The sequence below is a fragment of the Castor canadensis genome, chromosome 16 (assembly GCF_047511655.1).
Source record: "Castor canadensis chromosome 16, mCasCan1.hap1v2, whole genome shotgun sequence".
NCBI lineage: Eukaryota > Metazoa > Chordata > Mammalia > Rodentia > Castoridae > Castor > Castor canadensis.
Window position 1 is genome coordinate 75463719 of NC_133401.1, and position 19304 is coordinate 75483022.

General features: G+C 47.0%; 1 protein-coding gene across 8 annotated transcripts in view; it reads right to left on the reverse strand.

The window, feature by feature from the left end:
- Nucleotides 1–9604, reverse strand: part of Ebf1 (EBF transcription factor 1) — a 392676-nt gene extending 383072 nt beyond the window's left edge. For 7 of the 8 annotated variants that reach the window (XM_074057661.1, XM_074057660.1, XM_074057659.1 and 4 more), the window contains exons 1-4: nucleotides 8609–9604; nucleotides 6403–6559; nucleotides 5772–5835; nucleotides 5050–5105 (exon numbers count right to left, since the gene is read on the reverse strand). In XM_074057661.1, coding sequence (XP_073913762.1) covers nucleotides 5050–5105; nucleotides 5772–5835; nucleotides 6403–6559; nucleotides 8609–8742 — 411 coding nt within the window. In that variant the 5' untranslated portion in view covers nucleotides 8743–9604. Of the gene's footprint in view, nucleotides 1–5049; nucleotides 5106–5771; nucleotides 5836–6402; nucleotides 6560–6656; nucleotides 6964–8608 lie in introns of those variants that run through there. The other variant, XM_074057662.1, reaches the window with a different exon arrangement.
- Between the last annotated feature and the right edge of the window lie 9700 nt (nucleotides 9605–19304).

Here is a 19304-nt window from a genome sequence, read left to right on the forward strand (position 1 = left end):
ATAGTGGAGTAAAATGAAAAAATTATTTTGCTTCAATTAACAGCTTGACTACTGGTGAACAAATTGCAAAGATGTAATTTCAGCTCAGCAGCTAAGCAGGCCGTTCTCAGAGACACATAAGGAATGATGTCATATTCAGAAATACTGTTCAGTTACATCACAGCCCTGAATAAAAAGCAAATATGTACCCTATGTGGCATGCCTTCAAAGACAGCTTTTTTTTGTCTCAAAGAATTAAAACATGTTATATTATTCAAATGCCCTGGGAAAAAACTGAAGTCATTCTTACGATCCCATAGACACTTCTTTTCCTAGAAATAAAAGACATTTCACTCATATGATAACTACATTTATATCTATGTTAGTAGAAACAATTGACTTTGTTGACCTAATGGAGCAATGAAGATAATAAATAATAATAATAAAATAATAACAGCAGCTACTTTATTATGAAATATACGTGGGTCACTGTTCCAAGCCCTCTACATGTACAAATTCATTTAATTCTCACAACAGAGCTTCGAGGTAGGCGCTATGATTATTTGCATTACTTTGATTTCAAGCACTTCTATATTTTCATTACTAAGACCAAATCTTTCTTGCTCAATAACTACATAAACAATTCAGCAATGTCCAAGCACTCCTTCATCCCTCTCAGTAATACAAGACAGAGAGAACAGGCTGTCTGTACAGTCGTACGAGTTCGATAAATGCATCTCTACTAATATGTTCGTTTTTAATGCTGCTCGCTCACATGGAAGTAGCTCTAGCGTAAATATCCCCGAACAAATGGCTGTATATTATCCAGGAGGGAGCAGTTGGACCGCCAGACTGGGGAAGTACTAGGCCATCTGGCTCCGGCAATCTCTCCAAAATCATCAGCTTTGTTTTCACCCCCAGACTCCAAACAACACATTTTCCACTGTGATGAGTTTACATTTTCCTAAACACAGGTCCTGATCATGCATAAAAACTCCAAACTTCTTCACTCCTCTATGTGCAAGGAAATTTAAATCACCTGCATTTTTGACATGTAACCAAAGGAGACAGAAAGCTGCAGAAATAAGGCCTCTGACTTTAAACTTCCTGCATCCCTTTTTGTATGTTTGTTTCCCCAAATGTATGACAGAAACTCTCTGCTGGCCTGGTGAATTACTTGAGAACTTTCTGATATACTAAAAGTGGGTTTATCTACCAAAGAAGATGCACGAACTTCAAGTGTTGTTAATCAAATCTATGTGACTATGGCAGGATACAATGACACAATCAGTAGGGAAAAATGAATTTGTATCAATGACTTAAAGTATTGGGAACTTGAAAACATACATATAAAACAGTCTAGCTAACAGGAGAAATCTGACTGCATTTCTGCAGTATCAGGACATATTAGGCCCCCTTCTGTACTCCTCCCAACTTTAAATCCATACATACAAAGATTATGCAACTACTGTTTTCCTTTCTCCAAAACAGCTTTTGTCTGGTGGCAGACAACATTTTGGTTTTGATTACTTTATGAAATTTGGTATCATTTCTCTGAGTGACACTGAAGAAATTGTCACTTTTCAAGCAAGATGGTAGGAGGGGAAATGAGCTTGTTTGGCTTTGGTTTTCTGTGTTTTTTTTTAACTACTTAAAGATAAATACTTCACTAAAGTAGTCACTGAATATAATCAGATTTCAAGCACTGCATCAAAGTCTGAAATGAGCATATTAAGGCTCAGACCTCCACTGAGCTCGCGTGAGCTTCTGAAGTTGACATTGTTTCTGGATATAGCCGTCACCAACTTCTGGATCCGACATGGCTTTTGTATGCTCACTAATAGAATACCAAAAACAGCAATGACACAAAAACAATCTATTTTTAGGTCAGCTAAACTTGGTTGAACAACCCTGCCCAAAAGCAAGACTTTTATTTTCTAGTTGATGGATCGTTTTTTTCAAAATATAATATCCTATCTGTTTTACAAAGGGGGCAGAGGGAAAGGAGCCCCAGGTCCTTACACATTCACTTCTAATGAAGGTTTACCATTCCTGGTAGAATCCAAAATTAAGAGTCATTACTCAAAAGAGTCTAATGAGACACTTTGAAAAGGTGTGAAATACCGTGTCATACCAATAAGTCCTGGTTGATCAAGTACATTTCTGTTCCATCTCAGGGCTGCTAGCTCTACACCAAGATCAGAAACAATCTATGAAAATGCTGAATGCACAGTTCCCTTTACACATTGCTTACCCAACATTCCTTTTGAATTCTAACCCTAGCATGGAGTTAAGGATATGACATCATACACAATACAGTGTCACATCTCTGGTATGAAAAATGTTAAGATAAACAAACAACTAAGACACTTGAACAGTGGCTAGGTATTCCCTGCACAACCTCTGATGTTGTTAGAACTCATCCTGTCACCAAAAGTATTCCATTCATTACTCCAAAAACCACAGTCTAGAATCAGGAAGAATTTTACAGGGGGAAAATGTAACCATGTAATCAGTCACCTTACGTCAAGCCTTACTTCTAGAGGGAAGGCACTGTATATTTAAGAAAAGTCAAAAATTTAAGAAATTTAAAAATCAGACTGGGTATTTATCATACAATACATTCAAGCTAGGACTGACCCACTATTTTACTCATTACTGCTAAATATAAATTATTATGTCACAGTTAGGGAAAGCTAGGCTCCTTCCCACCGATCTACCTTCTTTTTGGAGAGGACTGAATTAAATGTGAATACGGTAAGCCACCATACTTCCAAAACTCTGACAGCACAAAATCAAAGAGCAAGCAACTGGCGAATTAGCAGGCATTGCCTTTCAAAGTGAAAGCTATAGGTAAAGTGGTTATTTACCTAATTATGAAAGCAAATAGATATGTCTTGAAATATTCCTTTTCCATGATATATTTACACTAACTTAGATAATTATTAAATCTTTTTGTTCAGGTCACTCCCCATCTGACTATATAATTGTATACATTTACAGTTTTAACTTTCAGCAAGATAGCATATGGCAAAGACTTTCTCATACCTGCTTTTATTAAAACTAATGTGTACTTGTTCTTGCTTCTCTCTCCTCCCCCATAGAATTTATGATGATACCAAGCCATCAAAGAATGCTTTCAGCTGCACTTTTTCTTAAGCTCTGACCTTGTTAGTAAAATGATAGTTGATGTATTGCTTTATAAAAATCAAAATATTCTTCTCCCACTGTTTTCATATGAGTGTGTGTAAAGTCAGTTCACTTCATAATGGAAAAATCAATTTGTGGTGACACCTTTTTGTTCAGAGACCCAAAAGTTTTCAGAATGTTTGAACCAGATAAAAATAATCACTTCAAATATGTCCGAATTTTGTGCTCGTTAAAATTGCGCCTCTCATAATACTTTAACACAGAATTAAATGCACACACAAACAGGCCTTATACTCTTATTTGTGCATGTGTGCTTTTGGTCTTTTAAAAAATAAATCCTAATAAATACATATGGACTATATCCCAATGCATTTTTTTTCCATCTAAGAATGGCAAGAAAGGATAGCCAGGTATCAAAGACAATTTTTGAAAACAAAACTCCACTTAAGACATTTTTGATTTGATATTTAAAAGAAAAAAAATGTTACTGAAGTCAGGAGTCTGTGTTTCTTCTTGGCAAGAAAAAAATTTTTTTTAACAAATACGGAGTCCAAATGAAAGAGAATTAACCTATGTTATAATCAATCCATTAAAGAAAATAAGACCCAAACTAAAAGTACAAATGGGAAATTACTCTGAGCTGTCAACTAAAAAGGGAACAGAATCTTCTAGAAAGGCAAATGTTTTAGGGCAGTAACATGAAATCAATTGCAATAGACATTATTTTTAAAATAGATTTCATATTGTCTTATTTTCTACCTAAGTCACAATGAAATATGAGAATATCAAAATTAGCTGTTATTAAATTGTTAAGATTTTTTAAACTTCCAACAGCTTATTGTGTATTTTGTACAACATAGTTAAGCCATGGTGTATCTAAAGCAATTTTCAAATCTGCCTGCACCCTCTAATTCCAAACTTTCTAAGTTAGTGTTTTATTTATTTTACAGGGAACATTGAAAATTAACAATCAAGTAAACAAATTTTAATCCTCTCCCTAAATTGCTGGTTAGTATCCAATGGATAATTTTCCTCTTTGTTCTGATTTCTTTCCCCCACCCAATAAAGCTGTCTTTTTTTTCTGCTACTGATGGCCTTCAACTACTTCATTCTAAAACTAAACTTTTTCTTAAAATTAAGAAGTTAAAAAAAAAACTGCTCCTCATTAAAATGTCAGGCCTCTCTTCTGACTGCTCTCATAATTGTATCTTTTAAACCATAACTCAACCTTAATGTATACTGCCTGACACCCGGGTGTTGGGTAGCTTAGGAAAATGCAGTCTATGTACCTTTAAGACCGAAAGCTCCCTCCTGCCTCCTGGCTTCCTGCCAAACTTGGAGGCAAAAGCTGGAGTGTTTTTTGTTGTTGTTGTTGTTTTCCCAAAAAAATATCCTCTAACCATTGTCGCTCCCTTTTCCAACACAACTCTTCGCTACCACCTCCTTTCTACAAAATCTGAGAACTGGTCATTTTTGCTCTAGCTCTTATAGCCACTCCTGGGGGAGCCAATCCATCCCCCCTCCCCGCCCCATCCCCCAAGTCTCCGCCCTGGGGTCTCCCGGGGAGGCCTGGCTGGCTGGGGTTTCCCAAGTGCAGTCCTAGCAGTCTGGAGGTCCCTGGGCACCTTTTGCACCCCCTGGGGCTGCTTGGCCCAAGTCAGCAGCTCTGATTGGCTTCACTCAGCCCTCTGCTGTCTTAATCAGGAGGCCTGAGTTTCCCTCTGACGGAAGGAGCCTGGAGCCTTAGTCCCCAAGCGGAGACAGAGGTGCAAGGGCATGCATGGTGTCTGCTCCCAGGTCCACCCTGGCTCTGAAGAGTTCGCGTCCCAGCACTCCTGCTTCAGAACAACCAGCTTCTGTGACTCTCCAGAAATTGGTGACCTTAGAGTCATCCCCACGGCGTAGAATTAAGAAACTTACTTGTTTTGTCATGGAGTCAATGAGGCGCACGTAGAAATCCTGCTCTGTCCTTATCCCTAGGGGGAAAGACGGGGACACGAAGAATTAAGTGACAGGGGATAAGCATGATGGAAAAGAGCTGCACAAAACAACCACCACAAAAACTAAACACACACACACACACACACACACACACACACACACACACACACAGGGATTCAAGACCTGTGGGACTCCCACCGTCCTGGAAAAAATAGTGCCAGGACCTCTGTCCCCCAGGATCCAAAGAGGAGCACCAGTGTAACCCAAGGCTCGCCCTCGGGACCAGACTCCCAGCGCTGCAGCTGGGGCATGGGGCAGGACCCCCACCTAGCTATTCTACCTACCCAAGCAATCGCCTGGGATCTTCGAGGCCAACACCGCTCCTACATCACCGAGCCCAAGGAAGGGGTCTTGGGCCTTGAGTTTGGGCCAAGCCGAAGGAACAGGCCTCGGGAAGGGGAGAGAGAAGGGAAGTGACCCAGCGAGGGTTGAGGTGCCACACCTGGCCTCAAATACAGCTTGGGGCCTCCTCAGGTGAAACTTCCTAGGTCAGTTTAGGGGAGGCCGGTTCACCTGCAGGGAGGCTGATGACTGGGCTTTGCTGGGGGTGCTTTCGTCCACCTGGGCCTACGTGAGCCCACTGCCCTGACCCGGAGCCCCGGAGCCCCAGGGTACCGGAACCGACACGAAGAGAGCCTCACCATTGCTGTAGAGGAGCTGGAGCCGGTAGTGGATTCCGTTATTGGTCTTTTCGCTGTTGGCTTCCTGGTTTGCAGCAGGACGCAAAGACACAAGAGACGCAGGAGAGAGGTCCGCGTGAGCGAAGGGACTAACTTCGAGGCCACTTTCCCCAAGCCGGACGCCCCCGCCCCCAAGCCGGTGAGCCGGTCAGTCCCAGTAGCAACAGAAATTGTGGCAATCTGTTATCCCTCCTCCTCCCCCATCCCAAACTGTTCTGTCTCTCTTTCCAAAAAACTCCGTGGGGCGCGCACGGGCCATCCTCTTCCCAGGGCCTGGGGACTGCAGCCTGGGCCAGCTGAGGCAGGCGCTGCGTGGTCTGGTGTTCCAGGCGACTTCATCTCAGGCGCCCATAGCTCTAGACTGTGAAGCCTGACTCGCCTCTCTCCAGCTCTGGGGGTTCCACGTGAACTTTTCTGGAGCAGGACCCTGTGGACCTGGAGCCCAGATTCGTCCCGCACGGGAAGTGGCTTGGGGGACCCCTTACAGGAGCGTTATGGATGCATTACACTCACAGAGAAGCGCGCTTCCCGGGGCGCCTGGGCCTGCTTCCCCGAGCCAGGGATAAGCGGAGGCAGCGCTGTGCCCACTTACTTTTTCCTTCTCCACGAACCCCACAAAGGCTGTCCTCTCGATCTCCACGGGCTGGCCCTGTCTGTCGTAGAGGGCCAGGACGAAGTGGAAGAAGTTGGATTTCCGCAGATTGGAAGGCGGCTGCTTCTCAAAGTGAGCCCGGGCCAGACCCACCCCGCTGCGGCCAAAGACTCAAAGTTAGATGGCTAAGCCACACGTCGAACCCGCGCCCCCCTTGTCACCCAGTTCACACGCGCGAATCCTCAATCACCCACCTCTTCTGCTCCCTAAACATCCAGTGGGTGCCCTCCCTGACCCATCAAGCACTCTAGGCGCAGCAGATAACGGGCACGCATGTCTCTGCTTGTGCGGGTCCTCAGAACTCGCCAAAGAGGCGTGAAAGTTTGGTTTGGGTTTTGCGCGCGAAGCTAAACGTTTGCGCATTTACTCCCACCTGGAGCACGCGGGGTGGGGAGGGAGAAAAGTGGCAGTGGCCGAGGCGAAACGAGGTTCGGAGAAAAGAGCCCCTAGTTTACAATTTAAAATAAACAGGAGCACGGCAACGGGTTCCTGCCACCCTTTCGAATTTCCAGCCTCAAGTCCGTGGACAGGTGGAAGTGAATCGAGACACACTAGTTCCTCGCGGCAGCAGCCACCCCAGGAAATCTCCTGCGCCGCGGCCAGTTGGGGCACCCGACCTCGCAGAGCCAAATCTCTACCCGGAAACAAGCTTGTGGAGAAGGGTGTCAGGGTGGAACCCAGAGCTGTCCCGAAGGATGGTCGCTGTGGGAAAAGGAACTGAGGGGGGTGTGTGCGTGTGCGTGCGTGTTTTTCTAAAGACCTGTCCTGACAAAGTTTCGCTGTTCCGAGAGATCCTCGAGCATTCCAGAAACCCAAAGGGCCAGGGTTTGCTGGCTAAGCACCACCGGCAGTGACTGAAGCCTGGGGCGCCTGGGGCGCCGGCGGTCAGTGACAGCCCGACATGCCCGACACAAGCGCGCGGAGGCACAGACATACACAAACACACGCGCGGCGCACGCACACACACACGCGCGCACACACTTTCGCTTCCACCCCAGTTACCCAATTCACTCTCACTACCAACCACCCCCAACCTTATGCTCAGCGGGGATGGGAGCAGTGCTGGGGACACTTGTCTCCAGCCTCGGGAAGCAGGGCATGATGTAATTAGTCGTCTGCCTTCTTCCCCTTCCGCACCCTCTGAGGCAGATTGGGCCTGGGGCCACGGGGTCTCCCACTCCCCTAAGCCCAGCTGGTGGCCGGGAGTGAAGAGGGTACCATTTCTCACTTAGGACCTGGAGCCCCTGGAAAGGACACTGGGTGTGCCCAGGAAAGTTTCTCAACTCAACCTCCAAGGGCAGTGCCCCCAGGCCACATAGTCTAACATCTAGGGAGGTTCGGGTTGAAAGAGGCCATGGTGACAGGGGGTGGGGAAGGTTATTAGGAGAGGTGAGAATTTAAGTTGGGAGTTGCTTAGTAGAATAGCAACTAAGAAACACTGAAGGCTAGAGAGAGGAAAGAGAACCCATAGGAGGAAAAAGAGAAGACTCGGGGGAGAAATGGGGAGAGAAAACAGGAGCTGAGACCCGAAGGTAAGGGAAGGAGAAAAAGAAGAGAGGAGGGAGGAAAGAAGGAAGACAGATGGAGAGATGGAGAGAAGGAAGGGAAAGAAGAGAGAAGAAAATTAAAGAAAGGGGAGAAAGGAAAGACGGGGAGAAAAAAGAAAGAAATAGTAAGGAAAGAAAGAGGGAGTGAAAAGAAAATAAAGAACGGAAGAAAGAGGGAAAGAGAAAAAGAAAGAAAGAAAAGAAAAGAAAGAAAAAGAAAGAAAGAAAGAAAAAGATCTAGCTAGCCAAAAAGAAACCGTTATCGCATAAAAACACAGATATCCAGCATCATACTGGTGAGATGCCGCTCCTGGGTTAAAACAAAATGAAAACAGTCACAGCCGAGGCAGGGGACAGTGCCGGCAAAGCTTGGGCCGGCAGCTCGCAGTTCTCCGGCCGCAGGCGACGAACGCAGCGCAGCCGGGGATCGCGGTGCCCGGGCGGCGAGCGGAGCGCAGCGCAGCGGCCACCGCACCAGCGCGGCCCGGCCCGCGGCCCCGCGGCGCCGGCCGCCTCCCAGCTCCCCGGCTCCCCCGCTCCCCGGTTCCCCCGCTCGCCGCTCGCCGCTTCCCCGGCCGCCGTCCCCGCGCCGTACCCACCTCTGCGCCGCGGTGTTGGCGTCCAGCACCCCGGCGCCCTGCATCCACGTCCGCACCGCGTTCATGCCGCTGCCCAGCGGCTCTTCCTTCATACTGCTTCCACTCCGTTGGATGCTTTCCTGAATCCCAAACATGAAAACAACCTTTTCTTGTGGAAAATCTCCTCCCCCTTGAAAATATTTAAAAAAAAAAAAAAAAAAAGGAAAAGAAAAAACGCCAACCAGAGATTTTTTTTTTTTTTTTTTTGGAGTCGATGAACTCGCGCTTAGAAGAAGATCCAGGCGGGCTAAAAAGCAAATTTTAAAAAAAAATGTAAACCTTCAGTCAAAATTGAGCGATAACACCGTGGGGGGGGGAGGAGAGAGAGAAAAAAAGGGGGAAAATCCAACGAAAAGACCAAAATTTAAAAAAATAGAGATGTATGCTTGGCTGTTGGGGGTTGTTTGGTTGGTTGATTTTTGGTTTGGGTGCTTTTTTTTTTTTTTTTTTTTTTTGCTTTTTTTTTTTGTAGTGATCACAGGCGGGTGGAGGACAGGAGGGGCTGGAGTTTCCTTTTGTAGAGGTACCCTTCACTTGAAGAAGCAGGAAGAAAAAAAAAAAAAACCCTGATGGCAATTTAAGAAACAATAGACTCAACTCGCGCTGCCGGCTTTGCTACTTCAAGTGTCATTTTCCACAACCAGGCAAGTTTTTTCCTCTCTCTCTCTCTCTTTTTTTTTCCTCCTCTCCCAACCAAAGATGTTTCTTTCCTTTCAGTGCGTGTAGATGAGGAGGACGCTGGTTGCCGTAGACAGATACACCAGAGAGGGTGGGGGGAAGGGGAGAGAGAGGGAAAGAGGAAAGGGGGGGAGGGAAAGAGAGATAGAAAGAGAGGAGAGGGAGAAAGAGAGAGGGGTGGACCCTGCAGGATGGAAATTCTGTTTTCTCCTTGCTAAAATAGAAGTGATTTGCAGGCTTTCCCTATGGAATCCAGTCTGACTCTCCCCAGAGCTAAACACAGGCACACTAACCCCAAAGGGAGGAGGCGGGGCCCGCGCCTCGCGGCCCCGCCCCTTCTTTGCATAACGTCATCCTTCCGCCTCGCCTCAGCCAATCGCAGTTCAGGAGCCGAATGGCTCACAGCACCAGGCCACGCTCCCTCATTAACATCCCTCTCCCGGGCGCCGGGGAGCGGGCCAAAGTTCCTTGCAAAGTGACGAGCCGGGAGTGCTGCGCGTCGGCGTCTGGGCTGGGGAGGAACGGGGCCACGCGGAGCGGGAAAGGGGATGGAGGGGAAGGAGGGGAAGGAGGGGGGAGATCTTCCCAGGGATTTATGCTGAGGGTCTGCATCCTGGCCATGGCAGCCCCTTAGCAACCTCGCTGCGCCCCTGAGAGCGCTCGAGGCGCACGGGCTGCGTCCTCCCAGTGCTGGTGGCATGTCCTGCTCTGCTGTCCTGGGACGTCGGGGGCAAAAGTGGAGGAGACAGGAGAGCCCAGGCAGAAAAAACAGGACGCGCACCCCAGGTGCCCACCTCTTCGCTTTGAGGCGTGGGTAGTGGGATGGAGTTTGGGAGCGCAAGGTTGGGGCTGGGACCTTGCGGAGGGACATTGTATTTACGATGGGGGGGGTAAGGAGGTTGCAAACCAGGACCCTGGCCAGAGAGGCTCTGTGCGTCCTCAGTGAGTGGGGAACCCAGGCCCTGTCCCTGGCTTGGCCTCCGAAACGCTCCTGGCTGGGCCACTGACGTAGAGGTCGCTGGTGTTAGGCACTGTCCCTACATGCTCACTTCTCTCCAGCAGCCCTGGAGACACGCGAATGGTGAAATGACTGGGCTGCGCCAGGGTGCGTTTTAAAATTTTCTCAAGTTCAATCCCCAACCCTTCACCCCCTTCCCAAAGTAGTTTTTTCTTCAGAGTAACTATCGAAGCAGCAACAACAACGTATGTCCTCTCTGATTAATTGGTTATTTCGGTGCAGGTTTTCTTTCTGTTAAAAGAGAAGGCTCTAATAAACCCTCCCCAACTTCTGTCCCTGCCATATGGGGGGGAGGGGAGAGGGATAGAGAGAGAAAGGAAGGAAGGAAGAGAAAGGAGGGAAAGAAGAGTGGAAGGAGGAAAGACAGAAGGAAGGAAGAGGAAGGAAAGAAAGAAGGAAGAAATTGCCTGCTTCTTCAGGCCTTTTGGCACATATGCTTGTGGCCAGCAAAGGAAATAGCTAGATGTTTCTGGGTAACGTGCCCCATCAGTTTTTAGCAGGTTGTAACCTCAAATAAGCACATGATGAACTTCTGTTCCATTGCCCTCAGAGGAACTCCCTGACTACAGCCAAATCTGCCAAGGACTCCTTCGGGGAAATTCTCTGCCAGGTCCCCTTTCTGCTGGCCTTGCTTGGTCCTTTGATTTAGGAAGCTCTTGGAGTCTGTGATGGAAAAGTACACATGCCCATGTTGAATAGAGGGAGACAGGCAAGAGTGGTGCTTTGTGCTCCTGACAGAGCAGGAAAAGTATGAAAGAGAGCTCCAGGCCTACAGGTGCAGGCCACTGTCCTCAAACACAGCTTTGTGTCCTGCCCAACTCTCATAGCATTGATTCTGAGCCACTTATTTGCTGAGGACTTTCTGTCTGGTACCATAATCAATGCCATCTCCTCCAAAACATTTCCTAAGAGAGTGGTCTGATCCATCAGGATCGCCATAACATCCTGGTGTACCGTAAGTGCTCAGAAGGGGTCTGATGGTGGAGAGGCTAGGAGGGTTGTAGGCTTGCAGGGTGAGGGAAGAGAAGATGGATCTTCTCCATCTCTATGGAGTTGAAATGTACAATTGAAACTGAGCCTGCTAAAACCTTCCTGTAGCTTCAAGCTTAACCTGATCCCCAAACCCCAGGGGTCCCCAGAGCCCATCTGTCCCCAAAGCTCAGAGGAGATCCTTCAGGGTAGGGAGATCAATGAGGAAGCAGAAGCCACCCTTCTATTAATAGGTCCCTGATAGCCCTAGCTTGAGACTCATGCCTCCCTCTCTTTAACTGTTTGAGCCTCCATTTTTACTGTCCAGTAAACAGTCTACAGGACTGAGTGTGAGGAACACACAATTAAGATCACTGCTGAAGGTGTCAGGGAAAGGAGAGACAGTCTGAGGACCACAGTCAGCAAGAGACACATAACAGATAGAATCTAGAAGCATCTGCAAAGGATGTTTGTTGAGACGTCTGAAGCTTCCTATGCCAAATGAAAAAATAGACAGAGAAAGATGCTTTCAGCAGCTCAGTTCCTGTCCAGAGGCAATGTGTCCAGCAACTAAAGATGAGGAAGGCAATTTCCACAACCACCAAGCCAGAGAAGGAAGAAAAATAAAGGGGAACAGGAATCTTTGGAAGAGACTAATTCCCTTTGGCTGTGTAGAGGCAGCAGACACCTCACACCTCACCTGAGATGGTGAGTGTACGTTGTTTAATCAAGCAGAGTGTATTCATAGCTTTTCTTCTGGGTGTCCTTGCACTTTCAACTTGGCTTTTGAATCATGTAATAAATGTTTAAGTAGCAAGAAGGCTAAAGCAAAAATGGAAAAGAGAGAGACTGACAGAAAATCAGAAATGACACACAAGCCAGCCGAGCCATAGCTGGCAGTTGCAATTTTAAACTTTGGGAAAAAGAATCTCTTAAATACCTTCCAACCTTTTGCTCATGTGAAGTTAGCACTACCTCCAGAGAGAAAGCTTGTGTGACTGTGAAGTATGTATCCAGACTGGCTTCATCCTTTTTAGGTGAGTCTCTCTCCTGTTAAGAGATGTGCAGGTAGGTGAAGCATTAGCCTGGCTGTGTAGCTTGTCTGTGGCTCTTAGTTTATAAACTGGGTTCCTGAGCCTGATCAGGTGGGAGGGGCACTTCCAAGGAACCAGAGTTCCACAAGTTGTCCTTAAGGGCAGAATCAGAGCCTCTGGTGTTGGTGCTTAGGAATCTATATTTAAAGATATTTGAACACTCTTGATTTTTCTCCTCTGAGTGAAAGACGGGAGGAAGGGGAGGAGTGGGGAAAAGGAACTTACGGACGTGGAAAAAACACTGAGGCGTTTTATCTGGAAGGAACCATTGGAGAGGACTGGTGTTTCCCCTGGAATTACGTTTTCCCCCGCGGAGCTTCTGGTAGTTTCTTCAGCGGTCAGGGTCAGTGTCCACAAGCCCTCAAGTACTCCCAATAGTAGGTAGGGCTGCCCAGATCTCAGGGTGTCTGTCCCACGCTGGAGTGAGTTCAGGCCAACCAACAGGCCCTCCGCCTGCGCCCATCATGCGTCCTTCTCCCCCTTGGCAAACTTCTCACCGCACAGGGACATCGATTTCCTTCCCTGATGTCAACACAGTCGTTTCTAGGGACTCAGGTAGAAACAAACCCGCCCCTTGCCCCTCAAAAAGTGAAGTGACCGGACAGACACAGCCAAACTAGGACCAGCAGGAAAAGAGGGAATCTTCTCTTCTCGTCCGCCCCCAGGAGGCCAGACTTGGGACTTGTCACTCAGCAAATTTCCTTGTGAGGGCGAGTCCCAGAGGGCCTCGTGTCCGGGGAAATGACACCCTCCCCCCCCCCACACACACCTTTCTTTGCTACTTGTCAGTGACGGCTGCGACCGAGGTGGGAGGACGCTCCTTCCCTCAGTTCTGGGAAATGGAGCGACAAAGCCAAAAGGCGCTAAGTTCCTCCGTGTGCCGCTCGCTCCTGGGGAATCGCTGGCCACCTGGAGTCGGGGTGGGGAGCGGGGACAGACAGAGGCCAAAGCGCTCTCTCGAGGGGACAGGGCTGAGTAGGTGGCGGCCCCAGCCCAGAGAAAGCAAGGACCCCTGTGAGGTGAAACTCTACGAGGGCGCGGGAGCGACAGCCCGGACGCCAACGAGAGTGGCCGAGCACCGGGACCCACCATGTCGCAAAACCCTGATCTTTTCCTCGGTGACCTCCACTCGCCGCTCTCGGGAACGAACGGGAGTCGCAGGCCGTCGCCCCACCGGAAATCCAGACTCTGATTCCTGTTTCTGAACCCAGTGTTGGGAGAGGTCCCCCTTTCGCTCATCCAGTCTGACTGTCACGTCCAGTCCCTGGGAGCGCACCTCCCCCCCCCCCGCCCAGTGCAAACTGGGAAACTGAGCCCTAGAGAGGGACAAAGCCGCCCACAAACAGGAGGTAGGGACAGAGCAACAACACTGTAGGACTCTGTGGTACAACTGCGCCAGGGGTTGCGACAAACCTTTCTCAGCGCGACGAGCCTTCGGGCTCTCTCTGCTTCCCCTGAGTCGTCCCAGATACCAGCGGATCCCATTCTCTAAAGGCTTCAGGGACACAAACTCTCTAAATTTCCACCACACGCCTAGAAACTGGGTAAAGTCTCTTCCATTTTACAGGTGAGGTGACTGTAAGGGACATGTAAAAAGCTGTGCATGGCCACATTGCAAATAAAGTTGCCAAGGCAGAATTTCTCCAGGCCCTGTGCTGTGCCATTAACCTTGGAGCCAAACCAGTCAGCCAGCAGCGGCGTGAACCTCCTACCCACTAACTCTCGCGGGTCCCTTTCTGCTTCCAGCCCCTGGCGCAGGTTCCTATCCAAGGTGAGAAAAGAGAGAGGGTGCAAGTCGCCTCTGGAAGACAGGCGGCAGAGGAGAGAAAAGGGGGAAGGTTCCGAAAAATCCTAACGAATTTAAGGACTTGGAAATGCATTCACGCGCTCAAGTATCAACGCGACCTGACCCGACAGAGCTCAGTAGGGTTTGCCAACTCCAGTCCTTGCTCTGTCACATTTACTATGTGACCTCTGATCAGTCATTTCTCCCAGTCTCAACTGAGGTCTTGGAGCTCACGCAAGCTTACCTAATGGGATCACGCTAAAAAACAGGACTTTGAGGGGATGTCTGAGTCCCATCAGAGAACAGAAATCTGGACAACTTCGAAATGTCATTACATTGGGGAGAAGATTCTGGACACGACCACACTTAGCTAAGAACTCAAGTCATTCTGAGACAGAGAATATAGTTGGTGACAGGGTCAGAAAGTTTAAGTCCGAGGCTGCCCCAGGGCGCGACCACTTGGCCCTTTAACGTGGAACCTTCCATAGAACGAGGTTTAGGGCTGGAGCAGGCAGCTCTCCAACAGTTTGGAAATCTGCATTCTTATGTAGCGCAAACTCAGGTGGAACAAACATGGGCCTGCGAAGATTTGGAAGGCGAGGAGAGGAGTAGACCCGTTTACGTGAAGGAGGGAAAACTGGAAAAGAGAGGTCAAGTTTAGCCAAGGCGCTCAAGCTGAGAATGACAAAAAGGTTGCGCGCATTTTTCCTTTGGGGCGTCACTCACTGGATATTTACGCACCGATGCGAGGTGCTGCGAGGTCTTTGTTAGCTACCTTTGTGGCTTGCGTATGATATGAACAAGCAAATTTGCATGAGCAAAGGGTGGCTGTATGTGTGGCCTGTCCAGTACGCGTGTGTGATGGAAAGGGACAGTGCGCTCTTGGCTGCGTGTGCGCGCATGTGTTGGAGAAGGCGGTGGTGCGCACAAGCGAGAGTATGCGTGTACCTGTGTGATAGTGTGGGCATGTCTCACGTGTCTAGCTTTTGCGAGTTCAGTGTGCATGGGCAGGAGTACACGTGTACAGGGCAAGAGCATTGTACACGTGTGTGAGCCTTAGCTTACATGTGGCGCGTGTGTACACTTGTGCGAATGATACCCAGCAAGTCAGTCCTAAATATCTAGATCCAGCTGCGGCGGGGTGGGGCGGGGGTACGTAGCGGGCTGGATACTGGCTGAGGGCCAAGGGTAGGCGTGGAGACTGCTGGTCCCTGGCTTTGCAGTTGGCAGGGAGCTTCCGAGTGGCGGGCGGTGGGGGGGAGGGGGGCGGAGAGGGTACGCGACCAGCTCCGAGGCTGGGGGTTAGCGCCCAGCTCACCTCCCCCAAGCCAGGCGCATTTGCCACCCATAAATTGTGGGAACTGAGAGCGCAATGGTCCCTGCTGGATAGTTCCGTGCCCTTAAAGATGTGTCACTAACGCTTTCTGATCATTAGTGCCATGTCCTAAAAGAGACCGCTTCCGGCCTCTATTTGCTTATGTGTGTATTCTCTTTATCACCGTCCTTATTTGGTGGCCATGAAGACTAGGCCAAACTCACCAAGACGCCCCGACCCCACCTCTAGTAAGCCGCTCCGAGCGTGCAGGTGACCTGCGGGCGCCAGAATCTTCTCTGAAGATGGAGTCACAGCGCCACCTCTCGATCTTCCAGCTCCCTCCTGTCACCGCCACAGAAGCCTGGGACCTTCCTTTCCTGGTCCAAGCTTGCCTCTCGGTTCCTACTGCTGGTTTTCCGTTCATTTTTACCATTTCTTCTTCTCCAACTACAACGTTGTCCTTCTCCAGAGCCTCCAGGGTCCCCAAACACACCTTGCTATCGAATTTTTTTTGTCCCGCTGGAATGCCTACCCCTTCTCCACCTGCAGAGAAGCACTGCTATAATCACCAGCTCAAGGTCACCTCTAGGAAACCTTTCCAAACACCCCCACACCAGGCACTCCTGTCTTTCCGTGGTTTCTTGAAGCCCATATCACACTGGACAGGAAATACTGTTTAAATGTCTCTCTCCCCTTCTCAATCAGGGAGCTCATTCTTCAACAATGCTGCTTATGGAAAAACATCCATAAAATCTAGTATTTACTGAGTGCTAAGCACCTTACTTACATTGTCTCACTCAATTTCCCCAGTAAAGCCACGAAATAAGTCCCTGTTTTGCAGATGAAGAAATCAGGAAGAGACAGAATAAGGACCCAGTCAAGGTCACATGCAAAGCTGAACCCAAGTCATAGCCACTTTTCTTAACTTCTGTATCTGGCAGACTTCTTTGGCTCTACAGCCACGGTATAGAGCGGGGGCTCAGGTGTTTATAAGTAAATGTACCACTTCCCATTTTAATTCATTCTCCTAGAGAGGCTGGGAAAAGCACTGCAATTATCAAATACTTGATTAATCCCAAAGAATATTACAAGTCACTCTAGTCTCAATTTTCTCATGTGTAAAAATAGGTTTATTGTGAGAATCAAATGAGGAAAACAATGTGAAGTACTTGGTATCAAGTGTTTCAGGCGCTAGTCAGTACCCAATAATAACTTGAAAATAAAATTATTGTTGGTTTAGAAACCAAAAACACGAAACAGAATTAACTTACCCTCATCCCATAGAATTCACCATACCACTATTTGAAATTGTCTCGCTATCATGTATCTTTATTTTCATTTTGGCCAGGAATAGTGTGATAACGTATATTTACTTTAAGGTGATTGGGGTGTTAATGTTAATCCTGCTTTGTTATAAAAATTTAAGTGTGGGGAGCAGAGAGAAATAATTAAATAATAAATCAGCAGGCTTTGCCCCTCGCCTCCTTTCTTCCTGATTTGTAGATTTTTGCCAAGAAAGCTTTAAAGAAAGACTATAAAAGTCTGGGAAGTACAAAACTCTATTTTTTAAGATAGGGGAGATTTTGAGCTAGTTTGAGTTTTTCCCCCACTTGAAAAACCTTGTTTCTACTAATATATTAAAATTTTAAAAATATGTGTGTAAGCAAATGATTGTACCCAAATAAAAGGAACAAATGAGGTTTGTTTGAACATATGCCAGGTCTGTGAACCTTGCCCTCAAAAGGCTAAGTTTTAAAAGTTCAGAGTCTCTTTCGAAAATGACCCATTAAATAATTATTCCTATTAGCAATTTGGGTGAAAATGAACTTTTCTGCCTGATTGGGCTGTAATTTGCCTATTTTCAAATTACTTTGGGTTATTGACTAGTGTAATTGTGCCATGAGCACATAATTTCTCCTCAGACAAATGAAGCTAATCGAATCCACAAAAGGTATAAATATGGGCTGGCCGAGTGGTTCAAGTGGTGGAGCAGCTACCTAGCAAGTGTGAGGCCCACAAGTTCAAACCCCAGTACCACAAAAATAAAAAGAAAAGAAAAAAAAAGAGGTATAAAACATGCCTCCCCATTTGGCTGGCCTACAATTCATTTCTGGAAACTTCACCCCAGGCCCAGTGTAGTTTTGCTCATTTTCACCTGCTGGATGCTGAGCTCTTGCATGAAGATGAAGACAAGGATTCCAGAAACTACTTGTGGTCAGAGTTCCTTGTACCTTGTACATAGATCTTATTCTCTCTGATTGGAAATTTGATTCATATTGATGGTTGGAGTCATTGGCTCTTTGACAATTTGGAAGTCTCTTTTGTTTTCTTAATTCCTAGTATGGCAATTAGTAGGGATGTTCACCAAAATCTTGGGTATTCTTCTTCTTCTGGTGCCCATAGCAAGGACTGAGATATTCTGAGCCCTCTGCGTTTAGATGTGACCCTGTGATTTGCCCTGGCAAAAGAGAAATCAGCAAGAGTAATATGTGTCACTTACAGCAGAAGCAAAAGAACCAGTGTACAAGTCACTAAACCACCTTCCCTGGCCACAGGGTCCAATGGCCCCCAACTGGAGTTTCTGTCAGTGTGCTACTCCTTACAAAGATGGTGTAGAGTTGAGACCTCTCCTACTCACCTGTGTATTCAGCGTGAGTGGGAAACTATCCTCTTACAGTAAAGCCCAGAGATTTTTTGTTTGTTTGTTTTACTGGAGTATAACCTAGCCTGTCTTGGCTAATATATTTAGGAATATATTTTGGAAGAAAACACTTACTTTTCTTTTCATGGACGGTAAGAAAATTCTTCCTGTAGAGGGAAAAGTGGACTTCCATGTGTAACTAAATATAGAATAATCAGATGATGAAATCATTCAACTAGAAATCAGAATCTCATTTTCTTAATCAATTCATATATTTCCTGGGGTTCAAAACATCCTTTAGAAATTTCTGAAATGAGGAAAACAACTGAGTTTTAGAAATTATTAAAAGAAATTTTGAAATGTTTGCTAGATCTACACAGAATTTCTTTCTCTCCCTTTCTTTCTTTCTTTCTTTTTCTTTTTTTTTTCTTTTGTCAAGTCAAAGTTTTATTAAAGGGTTAGTATACCATCAAGGGAGTCAGCAGGACCTGAACAGAAAGTCTCTCCCTCTCTCTCTGTCTCCTCCTGCCTCCCTCCCCTGCCATCCCTTTCCTGTTGGAGGGTACAGCAGAAATGTTGCCATTTGCAAGCCAAGAAGAAAGCCCTTACCAGAATCTTACCATTCCAGACTGTGAGAAATAAGGACCTGTTGTTTAAGCCACCTGGTCTATGGTGCTTTGTAATAGCAGACGGTGCTGACTCAGACAACTAGAAAATAGAAGTAATTAGACAGAGTCATCTTCAGAACACACCCACTTCTAGACTAAGCGAGAATTTTGAGTTACTTCAGTGAGCAGTTCCAGGAGTTGATGCTAGAGTTTCATCTTCCTGCGTTTCCACCCCCAACACTACTTTGTGAAAAGCTTTTTAATTTTCTCATACTGATTCCAACTGAACTGATTTCCTAGACAAGATAAATAGTGTTTCTTTTCTTCAACCTCAAAAATTTTAAATGTAGGACTCTACTAGAAAGCTAGGAGAATTATGCTTCTCCATTGAAGAACAATTCTCTTCACTTCCATTTTCTGGTTACCTAAGGAAATTTCCTGTGAATTTTCAGGAAACTTTTGTGAGAGGATATTGATTGTGTGACAAGTGCTGTAGGATGAAATCAAGACTGATTGCCAAGAATCATACTGCTACTTTTGTTAGGATA